The 17,414-nt window shown below is 44.1% G+C and overlaps 1 protein-coding gene across 1 annotated transcript in view; it reads left to right on the plus strand.

The window, feature by feature from the left end:
- Phyh (phytanoyl-CoA 2-hydroxylase) overlaps window positions 1–17,414 on the plus strand; it is a 47,657-nt gene that overhangs the window by 5,840 nt on the left and 24,403 nt on the right. The window contains exon 5 of the mRNA XM_013014609.1: window positions 16,279–16,360. Coding sequence (XP_012870063.1) covers window positions 16,279–16,360 — 82 coding nt within the window. The remainder of the gene's footprint in view (window positions 1–16,278; window positions 16,361–17,414) is intronic.

Raw genomic sequence — 17,414 nt, forward strand, 5'->3', positions numbered from 1 at the left:
GTAGGCACTGCTTTCAAACTTCAGGACAAGTGTGCATGCACACACACATACACACACTGAAATAAATAATAAGAAGAAAGCAATTTAGGGCTAATGTGTGACTTGCTAGAGTGAAGCACTTGGCTACCAGTAACTCAAAAGCAAGCAGTTGAATTTGGAGGCCTTGTTATTAATTTGCTATGTCAATGTGGTGCTTATCTGTTAGGACTGATTTTATACAGTGTAGTTTCCTTTGTGCAGGAATAAGTCAGTGCAGTGATTTTTCAGGACTAGGGTAAGAACTCTGACACTTGAGCATCTTTTGAGAGCACATTGTTTTCCAGGCAAGAAGACATCCCGGCATCCCTTGCACCAGGATCTGCACTACTTCCCCTTCAGGCCCAGCAATCACTTGTTTGTGCGTGGACCGCGATGGAGCATATTGACCGGAACAACGGTTGTCTGGTTGTGCTCCCAGGCAGCCACAAAGGCTCCCTGAAACCCCATGATTATCCGAAGTGGGAGGTAGGTCTGCCTGGCCATGGGGTCTTGGTCAGAATCCCTTTCTCTGTTTGTATTTCATACCAATATTCGTGAAGAACTGAGGCATGAGACTGAATTTTCTTTCTTAGAAATGCCTTCTCTTGGGATTTGCAGTGCAACTTCTGGAGAGGCTCTGAGAATAACTGATGTTTGGGCCAAGCTTTTAAGAGTAACAATGAGGGTCTATGGAGGTATGAGGGTCAAGGGTGAGCAGCAGCCTCACAGGGGAGCAGGAAAGAAAACGAGCTCAAGGTCCAGAGGTACATTTGGAGGACTAGCAGAGGAAAGCCTGGGAACATAGGGGACTGGATTAGAAACCACTTTATCACTGACTTTTCCTGTTCATATGGGAAACAATGGAGGCTGTGTAGTTGTTATTGATTGCAGTTCTGGTGTTTGAACTCAGAGTCTAGAGCTGGTGAGGCAGTTAATCTACTACTTAAGCTATCACCCCAGCCCTTTTGCTTTCAGTTTCTTTTTCATATAGGATCTTGAACGTTGGCTCTGCCTAGCATTGGATCTCAAACCTCTGCCTCTGCCTTGCAAGTAGTCTTGCAGTCTGGTGCCATTATGCCTGGTCCAAGAACCTTGCTGTTGTTGTTGTTAACAACCTAGAGAGCTCTTGTTTTTAAGTTTTATTTCCATAGAATAACCTGTAGCTATCTTAAATGTGTAATTGACTATCTCACACACATATTATTATAGTGAAGAGAATCTCTTCCATCCCCTGCTGAGGCAACTACTGAACTGCGTTCAGTTCCTATAGATTAGTTTTCATTTCCTAAATGTTATATACATGCAATTATCTAGAATCTATTTTTCTTTGGTGTGGCTTCTTTGGCTTGGGATGGTTATTTTGAGCTTCACTAATGGTGCAGCTGAGTAGTATTCTGTCACATCCTGTACTATGGTTTGTTTGCCACTTTAGCTCTTGATGCTGAGAAACCAATATGTGTTTTTGTGACCACAAATGATGGGACCCAATGGTTCTCGAAGAACAGTAATCTCTCAGTCTGACATAGGATGCTTTGGAGGCCTAGGAGGCCAGAGAACCAGAGAGAGGATTCCTGGGATTTTAGGTATAAAGCCAGAGGATACTGAAATCCTTGGTGCTGTCAGAAGGGAATGAACACTTTGGATAAAGGAGAGCCACTAAGTTGGGGTTCTGTATTTACTAGAAGAATATGGCTCCTGTCTTAGTAAGTTGGAGATCTTGTAGCAATGATTGGAATTCTGAGACAGTATTTGTGGAGATGTGTCTTACTACATTAGCATTCTTGCATGAATGAGTGGAATTAGGTGAAAATGAGTTGAGCATGCATCCTGGTATACAACCTGGACTTGTGAAGCTCATCAGTGAAAGGTTAGGGAAGGGTGGACGTGAGTAAGAGCAGCAAGCTCTGGCTCACTTGAGTCAAAGAACAAGGTTTAGAGGACTTGCGGGGCAGCGTGTCAAGTGAGGCTGCTGGCTGAGGAGCACTGGTGAGAGGTCAGCTTGCTTGGGCAGAACACATCCACCTTGGCTGGGAGAGAAGGGCACAGGTCAGAGCCATGGCCTTTTCCTGTGGGTAAATGGCCATTTCTCCAAAGAAATATGGGATGGTCTCTGCCAACCCTATCTGATTCATAAGATTTAGAACATAACTATGAGTTTCAATTTCTTTAATAAACATATAATATAACAGACTTAGGGAATACTTAAAAGCAAGCTTAATGTCAATTGACCAGAAAGAAATATATTCTTTATCTGACTTATGTAACTCTAATATCTTTGTGTAACACCTTCATCATAATATTAAAAATTTTATTAAAAACAAGTATCTTTATATTTACTATTAGTAACTTGAGATATCCCATAAATGATCCTAAAATCTGAACATTTTCTCCTCTGTTTTAGAAGAAAATAATAGGCTAGTAGAAGAAGAAAAAGAAGAATGATATTTTTATAAAGTTCTGTGGAAGAAAAATGTCACAGGAGGAAAGAATGTTACAGGACCAGACTAGAAATGCCTCAAAGATGTTCACCTGTGTTAACCACCAGCGCCAGGGTGGTCTGGATCAGTTGATAGTTCAGTCATGAAGGATACGTAGGAATTCAGAATTTTTCATTGGGTCCAAAAATAAAATCAATTGTGTCAATATAAACACTTGGCTTTTAAAACACAGCCATTTGAAGCAGGGCGCTGGTAACTCACACCTGTAATCCTAGCTACCAGGAGGCTGAGATCCAAGGATAAGGTTCAAAATCAGCCCTGGAAAGAACGTCCTTGAGACTCCTACCACCAATAAACCACCAGAAAATCAGAAGTGGCGCTGTAGCTCAACGGTAGAATGCTTGCCTTGACCTGAAGAGCACAAGGATCGTGCCCAAGCCCAGAATTAAAGCCGCATGACCGACAAAAACAAAAAAGAAAAGAAAAAACAGAAACTCAGCCCTTTGAGGCTGGTTTTTTGTTTGTCAATTTTCTGGTGATGATCCTGGAGCTGGAATCCACAGCCTCTCTTAACTGGATTACTCAAGAGTAGCACTCTACCACTTGAGGCACAGCTCCACTTCTGGCTTTTTGGTGATGAACTGGAGACAAGAGTCTCATGCAATTTCCTGCTTGGCCTGGCTTTGAATTGTTTTCCTCAGTTTTCAGCCTCCTGAGAAACTAGGATTAGAGGTATGAGCCACATTGCAGGGCCAAAGAGCTTTTGTATGATATAAAATGTAGACTCTTATTGGAATCAAATTCTAATTTAAATTTGGAATGTAATTATAATCTAAATTAGAACCTAATTTGGACATGTCTTTCTCTTGGAAGAATTTAGAGACCCTTGCTTTCTCTGCATCACTGACTAAGTTTTAATCACGGAGGCCTCTCCCATGTAGACATGGCTCCTGTTCTCTTTTCTAGGGAGGAGTTAACAAAATGTACCATGGGATCCAGGACTACGATGAGAACAGTGCCCGCGTGCACCTCGTGATGGAGAAGGGAGACACTGTTTTCTTTCACCCCTTGCTCATCCATAGATCTGGAAGGAACAAAACTCAAGGGTTCCGGAAAGTAGGCATTCCCATCGCTGCTCCCATTGGCAAAGATGGATGTGTTGGAAGCAAAACTCAAGACACAGCCGGGCACTGGCAGCTTATGCCTATGATCCTAGCTACTCCTTGAGCAAAAGAGCTCAGGGACACAGCCCGGGACCTGAGTTCAATCCCCACAACTGGAAAAAAAAATCCAGATGCTGGTGTCTCACGTCTGTAAACTTAGCTTCTCAGGAGGCTGAGATCTGAGGATCAAGGTTTGAAACCAGCCTGGGCAGAAAAGTCTTTGTGTGACACTTCTTTCTGATTAACCATTGAAAATCCAGTGGTGTAGTTGTGGCTGAAATGTTAGTGCACTAGCAAAAGATCTCAGTGAGAGTTCAAACCACATGACTGAGGTTTAAAAAAAATCAAGATGTATTATTCTTTATAGTATTCATTAAACTAGAATCTAGCCTAGTTTATTCACCAGGAAATATTTTTCCTTCCTTCCTTCCTTCCTTCCTTCCTTCCTTCCTTCCTCCCTCCCTCCCTTCTTCCTTCCTTCCTCTTTTTCTTTTTTCTTTTCTATTTTTTTTATTTGGAAAATCTGTAGAGGGGTTACAATTACATGGGCAAGGAAATGAGTACATTTCTTTCCAAGCATTGTTGCCTCCTCCTTTGTTTCCCCTTCCCATCCCTTCCCATCCCCCATCAAAGTTGTAAAGTTCATTTTTCCACATAACGTCTTGTACATCTCATTGTTGCAATGGGTCCCTATTTAGATAATTTGTTTTTTTCCCTGCCCCTCCAAAAATTATACGAACATCAAATACAGTGAAAACAGGGTTATACTGTAGGGGAGGGAACTACAAAGCAACAATTTCTCTTTCTCTTTCCATTCCTTTCTTACATTTCTACCTCCTTCATTCCTTTCTCTCTTTCTCACACACATCAGTAAGAAGCCACGTGACCTCATCATTTCTCTCATATAAATGAAGAAGCAACATGATGGTAAGATCCTAATTCTGTTAGTACTGAATTTGGTTCTTTATGGGGTTACTTAAGAACCATGGTGTACTTTACAGCATACAGGCTCTGCTTGCTGAGATAAAAACAAAACCTGAGATGGTAAAGTCAGAAAACTTGGGTGGACATTGACTATTTATTTGTACTGGTCCTGGGCTCTGTCCTTGAACTTTTGTGCTCAAGGCTAGGACTCTACCACTTGAGCTACAGTACTACTTCTGGGTTTTTTACTGGTTAATTGGAGATAAAAGTCTCAAGGATTTTCCTGCCCAGGGTGATTTGCACTGTGATCCTCAGATCTCAGCTTCCTGAGTAGCCTGGATTATAGGTGTGTACCACCAGCAATCGACCAAGTTTTATTTTTTCAAAGCAGGAGACTACCTGGATACCAGTGGCTTGAGCTGTGGCTCAAATGGTAGAGCATTAACTTTCAGCAAAAAAAGTTAGGGACAGTGCCCAGACCCTTGATCAAGTGCCAGGACCAGCAGGCACACACACACACACACACACATGCACACTATACAGGCCCTTGATCAAGTGCCAGGACCAGCACACACACACACACACACTATACAGGCCCTTGATCAAGTGCCAGGGCCAGCAGGTACACACACACATACACACACCAGCAGGCACACACACACACACACACCAAGCAGGAGACTATACTGGAGACAGTCATGTCCTGAGTGAGCTAGTTCACTCTCTAGGAAGAGGCCCTCTGGAATGGCAGGAAGTCATGGGCTCAGTGTCATGCCTTTCTTCAGTATCAATTTGTTCCTGTTACAGGCAATTTCCTGCCACTTTGCCAGCCAGCTCCCACTGCCACTACATCGATGTGAAGGGCACCAGTCAAGAAAACATCGAGAAAGAAGTCCTGGAGTTTGAAGCTAAGTTTTATGGAACATCAGCCTTAAGGTACAAAGTGTGAGATAACAAAGGAAAAATGTCAGCTTTTTTAAAGGAGTGGAGGTGTGGCTTAAGTGGTAGAACATCTACTTAGAAAGGGAGAGGCCCTGAGTTCTAATCCAGGACTCCCAAAGAGAGTCACTCTTTCCCTCCTCAAGATAGTTAATTAATACCTAATTTCATCTGATAGTATATAGTACCTGAGTTAGAGTTCCTTTTAGAAGCATTGATGAGAATAACAGGGGAAGTTCACTTTGTACTTCCTTTGTTAGTGGAGGCCTTGAAGCTGCTTCTCCAGTCTCTGGTGGTCCTACCACAAGTGGGCAATCTTGTTCCACAAAGGACAGGCAAGAAAAGAGGAGAGGAAATGAAGGACACTGGGCTTTGTCGAGACACAGAAGCCAAGATAAGGTTTATGATCATACATCTCTTTTCCATGTAGAATGCAGTATTTAGATGTTAGGTGATCTACCATATTCCTAGTGGGCAATAACTTTTACTTTTTTTGTTTCAGTACTAGCATTTGAACTTTGGATCTTGTGCTTACTAAGTACTGTACCACTTGAGTCCTATCCTCAAGATCTTAGTTGTCAATTTCTGAACAAGTTTTTGTGGTTGTTAAATTTGCAACTAGAATTTTAATGGAGACATAATTCACACAGGCAGAGAGTTAAGATCCTTAATGCTTACTAGTAAGGGTCATGAGCTGGTATTTCATATGTTTTCCTAATTAATACACAACATTTCACAATCATTTGCTTTTATCAAGTGATTATTTGGGGCTGGGGAGGTAGCTCACCGGTAGTGTATTTGCCTAGCCAGTGTTGGTCCTGGTTTCAATCACCATCACTAAGTGTGGGTGCAGGAATGCATACCTGTCATTGCACTGACAAAACAGGATCAAACAGTTCAGGATGGCCCAGGCATCATGTAAGATCCTGTCTCAAAAATGACCCAAACCAGGGTCTGTGTACCATTTTAACTATCTCATTCTAGTCAGAAGCAGATTGCTCAAAGTAGTTCAGGCAGATAACACAAGGGCAAGCGAAGGAAGGCCAGCAAGGTGTTTGTCCTGAGATGAAGCATCACATTGACTCAGGACCCACTCACGTAGGGAAGTAGCAGTATTCTAGCTATTGGGAAGTATTTAATTGGAGTCTTAAGACTAGGTGTGTAACTATTAATGGGAATGAATGGGCCAGAGAAAGTATACCACAAACACTTTCTATTAGGTATTATTTCCAGGATATTTGGACATTTCCATCCCGCCTTGTGAAAGGAGAAAGAATCAACCTTTGAAAACAGCCCTACCATGTCACTTTGTCAGAGGAAATCAAAGCAAGCCAATGAATCCAAGGGAAACGCTTTCTCATTGGAGTGATGTCATCTTGTCTCTCACTTGATAATCAGTTATGTGCGGGGGAAGGAATTGTATGGAGTAAGAGTTGCATTGCATCAATCATGTAATGGTATGGCTAAATATTATTATTCACTGGGGGTACAACTAATAAAAGTGATGGGTGTAAAATCCCAGTGTCTCAGTTTCTTCTCTTCAATTAGCCCTCCAGCCAAGCAGGAGTGCAATCCTGGAAACTCAGAATGCATTGAGTTGTACATTCTCCTCTGATAAACCCACTATTACCAATGTCACATGACATTTATTTTCAAACCAGAAAAATGCCTAGTACACTCCTGAAACCCCTAAGAAGGTGTGATGGGACCACAGGAGGGAGTATAGAGCCTTCTTCTTGTTTCTCTCTCTCTCTCTTTTAATAAGATCTTGCTGTAGCCGGGTCTGGCTTTGAAGTCAGGATTATCCTTCCTCAGTCTTCCAAGTACTAGGATTCCAGGCTAGGATTCTACAGCCCACATGTGATAGTGTCTTCATGCTTAGGCTTGGGGCAAGAGTATCTAGGAGGGAATCTTATGGTGACTTCCTGCTCATGGTTTTGACCCTGACTGTGACTCGGGCTGCTCAAATCCTCCACTGCCCAATTCCCTCCACACTGCATGCTTTGGAGGGAATTCTCAGGTATGGGGATTTCTACTCCTGCCTCCTTCCAGGGAGGCTATCTGCATGCAATTTCTGCATGCGACTATTTGCTCCATTTTTTTTCATTCATTTAATTTCCCATTCAGATTTTGAGGGAGAGCCAGGCGCCTGTGGTATTAGCGTGACTGGGAGCCACCAGTGCTCAGGAGGCTGCGATCAGAGGATTGCTGTGCAAAGGAAAGTTGATGAGACCAGCCAGAAGCTGCAGGGGAAGCCGCGCTTCAAGCTTGGAGCAGCAGCCTGGAGCAAAGTGGCTGGGGAAGAGCAGGGAGCTCTGGATTCCAGCTCCAGAACCAGGCATGGGCGGCAGGCAGCAGGACGCTCACCCGCACACAGGCACGCACTGGGCCGGGCCGCCCTCCGCCTCCGGGGCGGGGCCCGAGCCGGGGCCGGGTTAAGTGGGGCCTTGGCGGGGCGGGCGGTGCAGAGTGCACACCGCCGCCATGGACGCGCGCGCCGCCGCCCGCCTGCGGACCGTCCTGGGCCACCTGGGCCGCCCTGAGCCCCGGGACGTCGTATCCTTCACCCTGCGCGGGGCTCTGGTCGAGCTGCCCGCCTCGGTCCCGGTGGTGTCTGGGCCCTGGCGACTGGATCCATCTCCGAGGTCCTCCCGGGCGGCAGCCCCACGTCCTTGTCCTGGGGCGTGAGGCTGTCGGGCCTGGGGAGGGGGCTTCGGTGGGTTGGAGGGGCTGCGGCGGGTGCCCGGTTCTGGATCATTCAGGAGGCGGTTCGTCCTTGGAGATCCCGGGCGTCTGTCCTTGAGAGGCGGAGCTGAGCCTCTGGTGTCGCCCTGGGCCGCCCCACACCCCAGTGGGGACCCCCTCTGCGCCCTCTGTTGTCCATTTCCGGGGAGTTCTGGGGGCCGTGGGGCCCCAAGGCTCCCCTACAGGGTGGATTTTGGCAGTTCGGGAGGAAGTTTCCGGCAGGAGCCGCCCTTCCCACTTCCTGGGACGCTGAGCACTAGGATGGCACTGACAGCCAGGAAGGCGACCCTCCCTCTGGCTCCGCCCCACAGCTGCCAGGCCACAGCACCAGCAGCTTGGACAGATCATGACACTCCGTGGATGACCTCATCGCAGGGCACAGGGAAGAGACTTCAACCCGAGGAGGGCACAGATTGCCCAGGGGCCTTCAAACAAAGCAGCAGCTGTGGAAATGGCCGTGGACCAGACCAGGCCGTGTCACCTGCATTGCCACACACCTCGGTGCTAGGCTCATTCAACACACTGGGCAGTTCTGCTTAGGACTAGAATCATGTTTCTTGGTCATGTCTCTCAATACTTGTTTTTTGTTGTTGCTGTTGTTCCTGGGCCTGGACAATGCTTCTAGCTTCTTTGGTTCAAGGTGAGCACTCTACCACTTGACCCACAGTGCTACTTCCACCTCTTTTGGACTAATTTATTGGAGGTAAGAGTCTCCTTAACTTTCCTGCCCTGGCTGGCTTCGAATCCCAATCCTCAGCTCTCAGCCTCCTGAGTAGCAACGAATATAGATTTGAGCTGCCAGTGCTTTCACTAGTCTTTTGCTCTACATTTTTATTTGTGTTGGTGGTCCTGAAGATTAAGCTCAGGATTACAAGTGTAGATCACTGACACCTGGAATAATAATGCTTTTGAAATACAAAATATGTTTTATGAATGAAGATAAGGAAACCAGGAGAAAATAAAGAAATGGAACCCCCAAATCATCATTTGCCCAAGCACTGGTAGCTCATGCCTATCATCCTAGCTACTAGGAGCTACATCTGAGGAGGGGTGTGAGGATGCAGGATGGAAGACAGCCTGGACAGACAAATTGGAGACCCTGCAGGATGGAAGACAGCCTGGACAGACAAATTGGAGACCCTGTTATCTCCAGGAAACCAGCAAAAAGCTAGAAATGGAGGTGTTTTTCAAGTGGTAGAACACTAGCCATGAGCAAAAGAACCAAGAGTAGAAGGCCCTGAATTCAACTCTCACTACACACACACACACACACACACACACACACACACACACACACACACATGCATGCTCACCATTTGTAAATTTTCTGGCATACTTCTTTCCTATGTATATGTTACATAATTAGGACTATTTAATATGTTGTTTTCTTCCATTTTCAACTTATTTTATAAATATTTCCACATCATCAGCAATGTCTCTGAGAACAGCTAACAACCATGCTGCAGGAATAGTGGAGAGGGGACAAGAATATGCCTTCTTGAAGGCTATAATCTGCATGTCCTTGAACTGACATTGCTGAGGGTAATTGAGCAAAGACTTTCACCAGCCTACCTCTGAGAGACAGAAAGTGATTCTATTCTGACTTGTCACTGGCTTTTTTTGCTGGAGTACAGTATTGCTACCCAATTCTACAAAGACATCATTTAAGAAATAATAAATAGCAGGGTGCCTTGGCTCCCCTATATTTGGGGGCTGAAAATGGAAGGAGTTTATAGTTCAAGGCCCATCTGGACAGAAAAGTCCTTAAGACTCCATCTCCAAAACAACTAGCAAAAAGATGGTCTGGTGGCTTAGTTCAGAACTAAATTCAAGCCCTAGTACCATCAAACAAACAAATGACAACCAGTTGTTGATAATTAACATGTAAAAGTAACACTTTAACCAAGAATCAGTGAAGAAAAACAGCAATATGCTATGTCAAATTTGTAGTTCTTGTGCAAAAAGTGTTTCTAGTATTTTCCGGGATTAGAAAAGAATTAAGTACTAGTATACTGTGTGGGTTCTGTATACTGTTCTGGGGGTCATTGATGGGTTGACTAAGATAGATTTCAGGGCCCCGTACCTGTAGACAAGCGTTCTACTTGGAGTCACATTGAGTAGGCCTGTTTTCTCTCCCTGCTTGTGGAGATAAGCTTTGGGGTTTGTGTCCAGTCAGCACCCCAGTGCAGGAAAATGGAACCAGACAGATTTGTTTCTGGGTGGTCAAAGCCCCAGTTTCCAGCTCTGAGCTCCATCAGACCTCCTTAGGTTCCTTGTGCTGTGGGTGATGAACTGAAGGGCAGAAGCAACAGGGCTTGAGGCTACCTGGGAGGTCAGGGTGAGTCTCAAGTGTCATTTTCTGCAAAGCAAGCACCCAGTAGTTTCTAAAAAAGGTTGGCTCCTCCTTTTGCATTGTGTGCCTTAACCTCCATCCTAGGTAGCACACCCCACTTCTGGGACTGTTTCTCCCACCAGTTTCCATCCTCAACAATTCCAGTAAGTAGATCTCACCTTTGTTTGTGGCCACACTGTGGGTGTTGGTGTTTCCAGGGGAGATCAGCTTGTCAGACTCAATAGAACATGTCAGCCCTTAGCTTTCATCATTCAAGTCCTCTGTCTTGGGTCTTGCACTAATTAGGGCAGTGGTATGAAGTTTGGAAGGCCTTAACTTGAATTTTTCTATGTGTATTCTAAAATTCAGAAACAAGCAGAAAATACGTAATCTCACCTTTAAAAATTCACTTGAGGGGCTGGGAAGTGGCTCAGCGGTAGAGTGTTTTCCTTGCATGCATGAGGCCCAGGGTTTGATTCCTTAGCACCACATAAAGACAAAAAACTGGAAGTGTTGCTGTGGCTCATGTGGTAGTGCTAGCCTTGAGCTGAAGAACTAAGGGACAGCTCCCAGGCCTTGAGTTCAAGCCCCATGACTGATGAAAAAAATTCATATGATCTATCCCATTTAAATTCGCTTATATTTATGTATTACATTATATTACCAGTGACCCGTCTGACCTTTTCAATGCCTGCATCATAAATATAGAGTGGTTATCATGTCTTTAATTAAAATTTCTTCCGTTACTGTACATTTTTTTGATGATCATAGTCAACTTTGGTTTTTTTTTTTTGGGGGGGGTCCGGTGGAGGGCCTGAACACTGGGCCTGGACGCTGTCCCTCAGCTCTTCAGCTCAAGGCTAGCACTCTACCACTTGAGCTACAGCGCCACTTCCAGCTTCTTTTTTTTCAGCTTATGTGTTGCTGAGGAATCGAACCCAGGGCCTCATGCATGCAAGGCAAGTGCTCTACCACTGAGCCACCTTCCCAGCCCTCAACTTTGTTTTTTTGCTTTCTCTTTTTCTTTCTTTTTTTTTCTTTTCTTTAGTTTTTTCCTTTTTTTTTCTTTTTTTTTGTCGGTTGTGGGACCTGAACTCTGAGCCTTGGCACTGTCCCTCCGCTATTCATCTCAAGGCTAGCACTTTACCTCTTGAGCCACAGCACAACTTTCAACTTTTTCTGCTTATGTGGTGCTGAAGAATCCAACTCAGGGCCTCATGCATGCAAGGCAAGCATTCTACCAGTGAGCCACCTTCCCAGTCCTAGTCAACATTTTAAACTTAAAAAAAAAAAACACATTTTTTTTTCCTGGGGTTTGAACTCTGGGCTTGGGGTCTATCCCTCAGCTCTTCAGCTCAAGGCAAACACTCTACCACTTAAGCTACAACACCACTTCCAGTTTTCTAGTGGTTTATTGGATATAAGAGTCTCTCGGACTTTCCTGCTGAAATGGCTTTTAACCATGATCCTCAGATCTCAGCCTCTTGAGTACCATCCAGTGGAACTTAAAATTTTATAAACTTTTCCAGATTATTTCCTTAAAACCATAATAATAGAAATGCTTGATTCAAAAGCAAACAGGGACTGGGTACCGGTGCCTCACCCCTGCAATTCTAGCTACTCAAGAAGCTGAAATCAGAGGATGGAGTTTCAAAACCAGCCCGGGCAGTAAAGTATGAGAGTACTATCTCCAATTAACTACCCCCCTGCAAAGCCAGAAGTGGAGCTGTGACTCAAGTGATAGTACTACCTTGGGCAAAAAAAGCTCAAGGACAGCACCCAAGCCCTGAATTCAAGCCCTATGACTGACTCCCCTCCCCTAAAAAAACACCCCTGAACATGTGTCAAGTTTGTGGTACATCTTGTTAACTTGTACTTTGAAATTTGAGTTTATTTGGTGGGACTTTCTTGTCATTTAGGTTTACTTTGGATAACAGCATCCTCAGCCTGGAGCAGAGACAATTTTATGAAGAAAATGGTTTTCTTGTCATTAAAAATCTGATATCTGATGAGGATATCCAGCGCTTCAGGTATAGTAGTACTTTGACAACCATGTGGATTACACTTGTGTATGCAATGCAAATTGTCCTCTGCAGGTTCAGATTTGTTTTTTTTTGTTTTGTTTTTAGGACTTGAACTCAAGGCATGGGTACTTTCCTTGAACTTTGCTTTCTTTTCCTTCCTTCTTTCCTTCCTTCCTTCTTTTCTTCCTTCCTTCCTTCCTTTCTTTCTTCCTTCCTTCCTTCCTTCCTTCCTTTCTTTTTTTTTTCTCTTTGCAGTTCTAGGGCTTAAACTTAGGGCCTGAGCACAGTCCCTGAGTTTATTTTGTTCAAGGTTAGTGCTCTACCACTTCAGCCTCAACTACATTTCCAGCTTTTTTGGTGGTTTATTGGAGATAAGAGTCTTGTGGACTTTCTTGCCTGGGCTGGCTTTGACCTGCAATCCTCTGATCTCAGTGTCCTGAGTAGTTAGGAGTCTAGGCATGAGCCTTGGACTCTCCCTGAGCTTCTTTGTTCAAGGTTAGCACTGTACCATTTCAGCCAGAGCTCCAGTTCCAGCTTTTGGTGGTTAATTGGAGATAAGAGTCACAGACTTCCTCCCCATGCTGGCTTGGAGCCACACTCCCCAGATCTCAGCATCCTGAGTAGCAAAGATGACCGAGGTGTGAGCCACCAGTTCCTGGCTTCCAGCTAACATTTTTGATCCTGCTATTTTCTCCTCCATCCCAGGAGAATTCCAAGTAGGGCTCCAGGAGATAGAAGCCACCCTGAACCCACACAGCTTTCCCCAGGGTGGGGCACTGAGCAGAGAGCTTGCAACCCTCACTCATGACATCTTTGGTAAATTTAACTTTCTAGGGATGAATTTGGAAAAATCTGTAGGAAAGAAGTGAAGCAGGATGGATTGATAGTAATGAAGGATGTGTCCATTTCAAAGTTGCAACTTGCTCCAAGTGAGAAAGTGGTCACGAAGATTCAGGATTTCCAAGAAGACCCAGAGCTCTTCAGATACTGCACACTTCCCCAGGTGACAGTGGGCGCTCTGCTCCTTCCCCTCAGCCCCCTCTGGCCATGCAGGGGCTCTGTGTCCCAAGATGCTCCATGGGCTCCATCCATGCATCTTCTTTGTTTTTGTGGTACTAGGGTTTGCAAACAGAACCTCACACATGCTAGTTACATGCTCTACCACCTGAGTCACGTCCCTAGGCCCCTGTGTTTTGTGATAGGCTCTCACTATCTTAATCCCGGCTGGCCTTAGTCTGTTGTTCTTCCTGCCTCTGCTTTCTGACTAGCTGCAATTATGGGCATGTGTCATCATGCCCAATGTACTTTTGTTTTTAAATTTAGTTTGTTAAAAAAATTTCTTGGGTTGAATTGTGATTCAGTTGGTAGAGTGCTAGTCCAGTGAGCAAAAGTATCAGAAACCAAGTTCAAGACCCAGTCTTGGGATCAATAATAAAAGGAAACGATCAAAAAGAAGGGAATTGAAAAGAAAAAAATTATGTTTCATATTGGGAGTTGAGCTCAGGCATTGTCCATGTTAGACAAGCATTCTCCCAGTGTTCAGGGACTTGAACTCAGAGCTGTTCCTGAGCTTTTTGCTTAAGGGCAACACTCTTGGCACTTTAGCCACAGCTCTACTTCTGGCTTTTCGGTGGTTAGTTGAAGGTTAAGAGTCTCATGGACACTCGGGCCTGGCCTGATTTAGAACTTCCATCTTCACCTCTCAGCCTCCTGAGAATAGCTAGGATTACGGTGTGAGCCACTGGAGCCAAGCTTTCTAATACTAACAATAATAACAAAGCCTCCCCCTCTTTCTGTATTGCAGCAGAACATGGTGACTCACACCCATAATCACACCCAGATACTCTGGAGGCAGAGATTGGGAGGATCTAGGCACAAGTCCAGCAAGACAAAAAGTTATCAAGATCCTATCTCAACTAATCATTGGAGTGTGGTATTTTTCACTAGTGATTTTTTTTTTCCGGTTGTGGGGCCTGAACTCTGGGCCTGGGCACTGTTCCTCAGCTCTTCAGCTCAAGGCTAGCACTTTACCACTTGAGCCACAGTGCCACTTCCGGCTTTTTTTTTTTGCTTATGTGGTACTGAGGAATCAAACCCAGGGCCTTATGCATGCAAGGCAAGCGCTCTGCCACTGAGCCACCTTCCCAGCCCTTCACTAGTGTTTTTCAGCTAACCTGGAGGCACAGATAGAGAGATCCTGGTCCAGGACACAAACACAAAACCCCATTCAAATTATAACTAAAGCAGCCAGGTGCCAATAGATCATACTTGTAATCCTAGCTACTCAGGAGGCTGACATCTATGAGGATCATGGTTCAAAGACATCCAGGGAAGAAATGTCTGAGAGACTCCATATCTAAACTAACCAGCCAAATACTGAGCTCGAGGGATAGCTCAAGTCTACCACTGTGTGCTGGAGCTGTGGCTCAGATCTCATCAGCTGTGAGTGGACAAAGCTCAGTACAAACAAGGCTCTGTGTTCAAACCCTGATAGTGACAAATAAAATTGAATTATTAAAGCATGAGGCCCTGAGTACATTCCCCAGTACCACTGCTAAAGGGTATTGATAGCTATAAAAGAATCTATGCAGTACAGAAGACTTTCTCTACCCCCAACCCCACTCACAGGTAAAGTATTCGTGTCTTTATGAGGAATGATTCCTTGTACATGAACCTATTTGCATATGCCCTCTTTTGGGGACACAGGAACCTGTTGCTCCTCAGGTTTTTTTTTTTTTTCACATACAGCGGATCCCAGACATCTTTCTCTATCAATTTCAATGTAACTTGTCAACCATTGCAAAACATCGCATTATACCAATGTGTCCTGGTCTCTTCTTCAAGGCAAAGTAATGCTCCACCATATCAATGTTTTCTTGATCATTTTTTGAGGAGACTTTGCATTCAGCACTTGTAGAATATTGTCACCATTTGCTGTTAGACAAGTTGACCAATGTAGAAAGACTGCAAGTTAGACATCTGTGATGTCATGTCAGGCCTCAGACAAGAAGGTCACAGGGAAGTGGCTCTCTTGGCTACTCTGGATTGTGATCCTCTTATTTATGGTTCCCAGCATAGCTGGGATAACAGAGTGGTCACCACACCCAGCTTTTTATGGGTAGAAATCAGGTCTCACTAACATTTTTCCCAGGCTGGTCTTGGATTAGGATCCTCCTGATCTCAGTCTCTGAGTAATTGGGACAATGGGTTTAAGACATGGAGTCTGTTCTCCTTGTTCACCGTAGTGACCCCAATTTCCACCCCTATGTCTGGTTTGTAGACGTCATTTAAGGTCTTGCCACACTGATTTGAGGAGTTTGCTGAGCCACTGTTCTGTTTTCTGTTGGGATCTTCCCTTTTCTCCTGAAGTCTCTAAGGAGGACTCTGCCTTGTCTCTGGCCAAACTCTGTGGCTTTATCAGCAGCCATGCTCTTGTCCTTTCTAGTTGCCTCTTATTTGTCTCTTAGGGAAAAAAGGCTACCTTTCAAGCTGGCTCCATAAATCCATTTAATTCAGAGTGTTAGAGATTTAGCATGATATTCAATTCCTGAGCTTTTCACGCTTTATTGGCAGTGTTGGAAAATGCCAGTTGGTTTGTAGACCACTGCCATCTTGGTTCTTATGTGATAATTGAACTTTCTCCCACTGGGCTAGCCTTCTGATTTCCTATGAAGTTGTTCTTTCTTTTCTCTTAGATCCTGAAATATGTGGAGTGTTTCACTGGACCCAATATTATGGCCATGCACACCATGCTGATAAACAAGCCACCTGATACTGGTAAAGATGTTTTTCTTTTTTAGAGAAAGTCAAGAGAAGAAAAATTATTGAGTTAAAATATTCAAAGCTATGGTTCTAGTCCTGGTCATATGAATGTATGCAATTTCCTTTCAGTCTTAAAATTGCTTCCATGATTACCACCTTAAAGTGTAATAGTAAATTTATTTTGTTATATTCTGTGCTGGTTCTTGGGTTTGAACTCAAAGCTGTAAATTCTCATCTCATTTTTTCTGCTTAAGACTCACACTTTTCCAATTTAGCCACAGCTCTGCTTCTGGCTTTTTGGTATGTAATTGGAGATAAGAGTCTCACAAACTTGTCTGTCTGAACTGGCTTTGAACCATGATCTTCAGGTCTCAGCCTTCTGAGTTAGGATTACAGGTGAGAGCCACCAGAACCTGGGTAATAATGATTTAGTTATGGACTGGAAGGTTATTGCTAAATATTCAGATGATTCAGTTTAACAAAGGTACCTATTTCATGTATCTTAACCTAATTAATATATATGTATATAAATATAAATGTATATATATATATAAAATCGTTATCAGCCAGTCTGAGCCATGAGAGTACAGATTTAGCATTCTTGATCTCAAAGCTGCATTAATTATATCTAACAATTAAAGCTCCGATATAAGTCACACATGGTTTTTCTTAAGATGTCTTGTTGCTTGCCAAAATGTAGATTTTGAGACCTGATTTCCAGAGAAGTACCGCCCAAGTTTCTCAATTTATTTTTATTTTTATTTTTTTTGTGCTGTCCTGGGGCTCGAACTCAGGCCCTTGGCACTACCTTTGAGCTTTTTTGTTTGTCTCATTCTATCATTTGCATTACAGCTCCACTAATGGTTTCTTGCTGGTTAGTTGGGGATAAGCATCTTAACGACTTTCCAGCCTGGGCTGTCTTTGAATCATGATCATCTGATCTCAGCCTCCTGAGTAGCTAGGCTGGAGTCACCAGTGCCCAGCTGTTTCTCACTTTTAATAATTTCTCAGAGATTCTCCAGCAGGTGGCGCTTGGATTGCACTGAGAAATCCTCCTATACCAGCAGAC

This window comes from Dipodomys ordii, unplaced genomic scaffold, assembly GCF_000151885.1.
Source record: "Dipodomys ordii isolate 6190 unplaced genomic scaffold, Dord_2.0 Scaffold24, whole genome shotgun sequence".
In the NCBI taxonomy this organism is placed as follows: Eukaryota; Metazoa; Chordata; class Mammalia; order Rodentia; family Heteromyidae; genus Dipodomys; species Dipodomys ordii.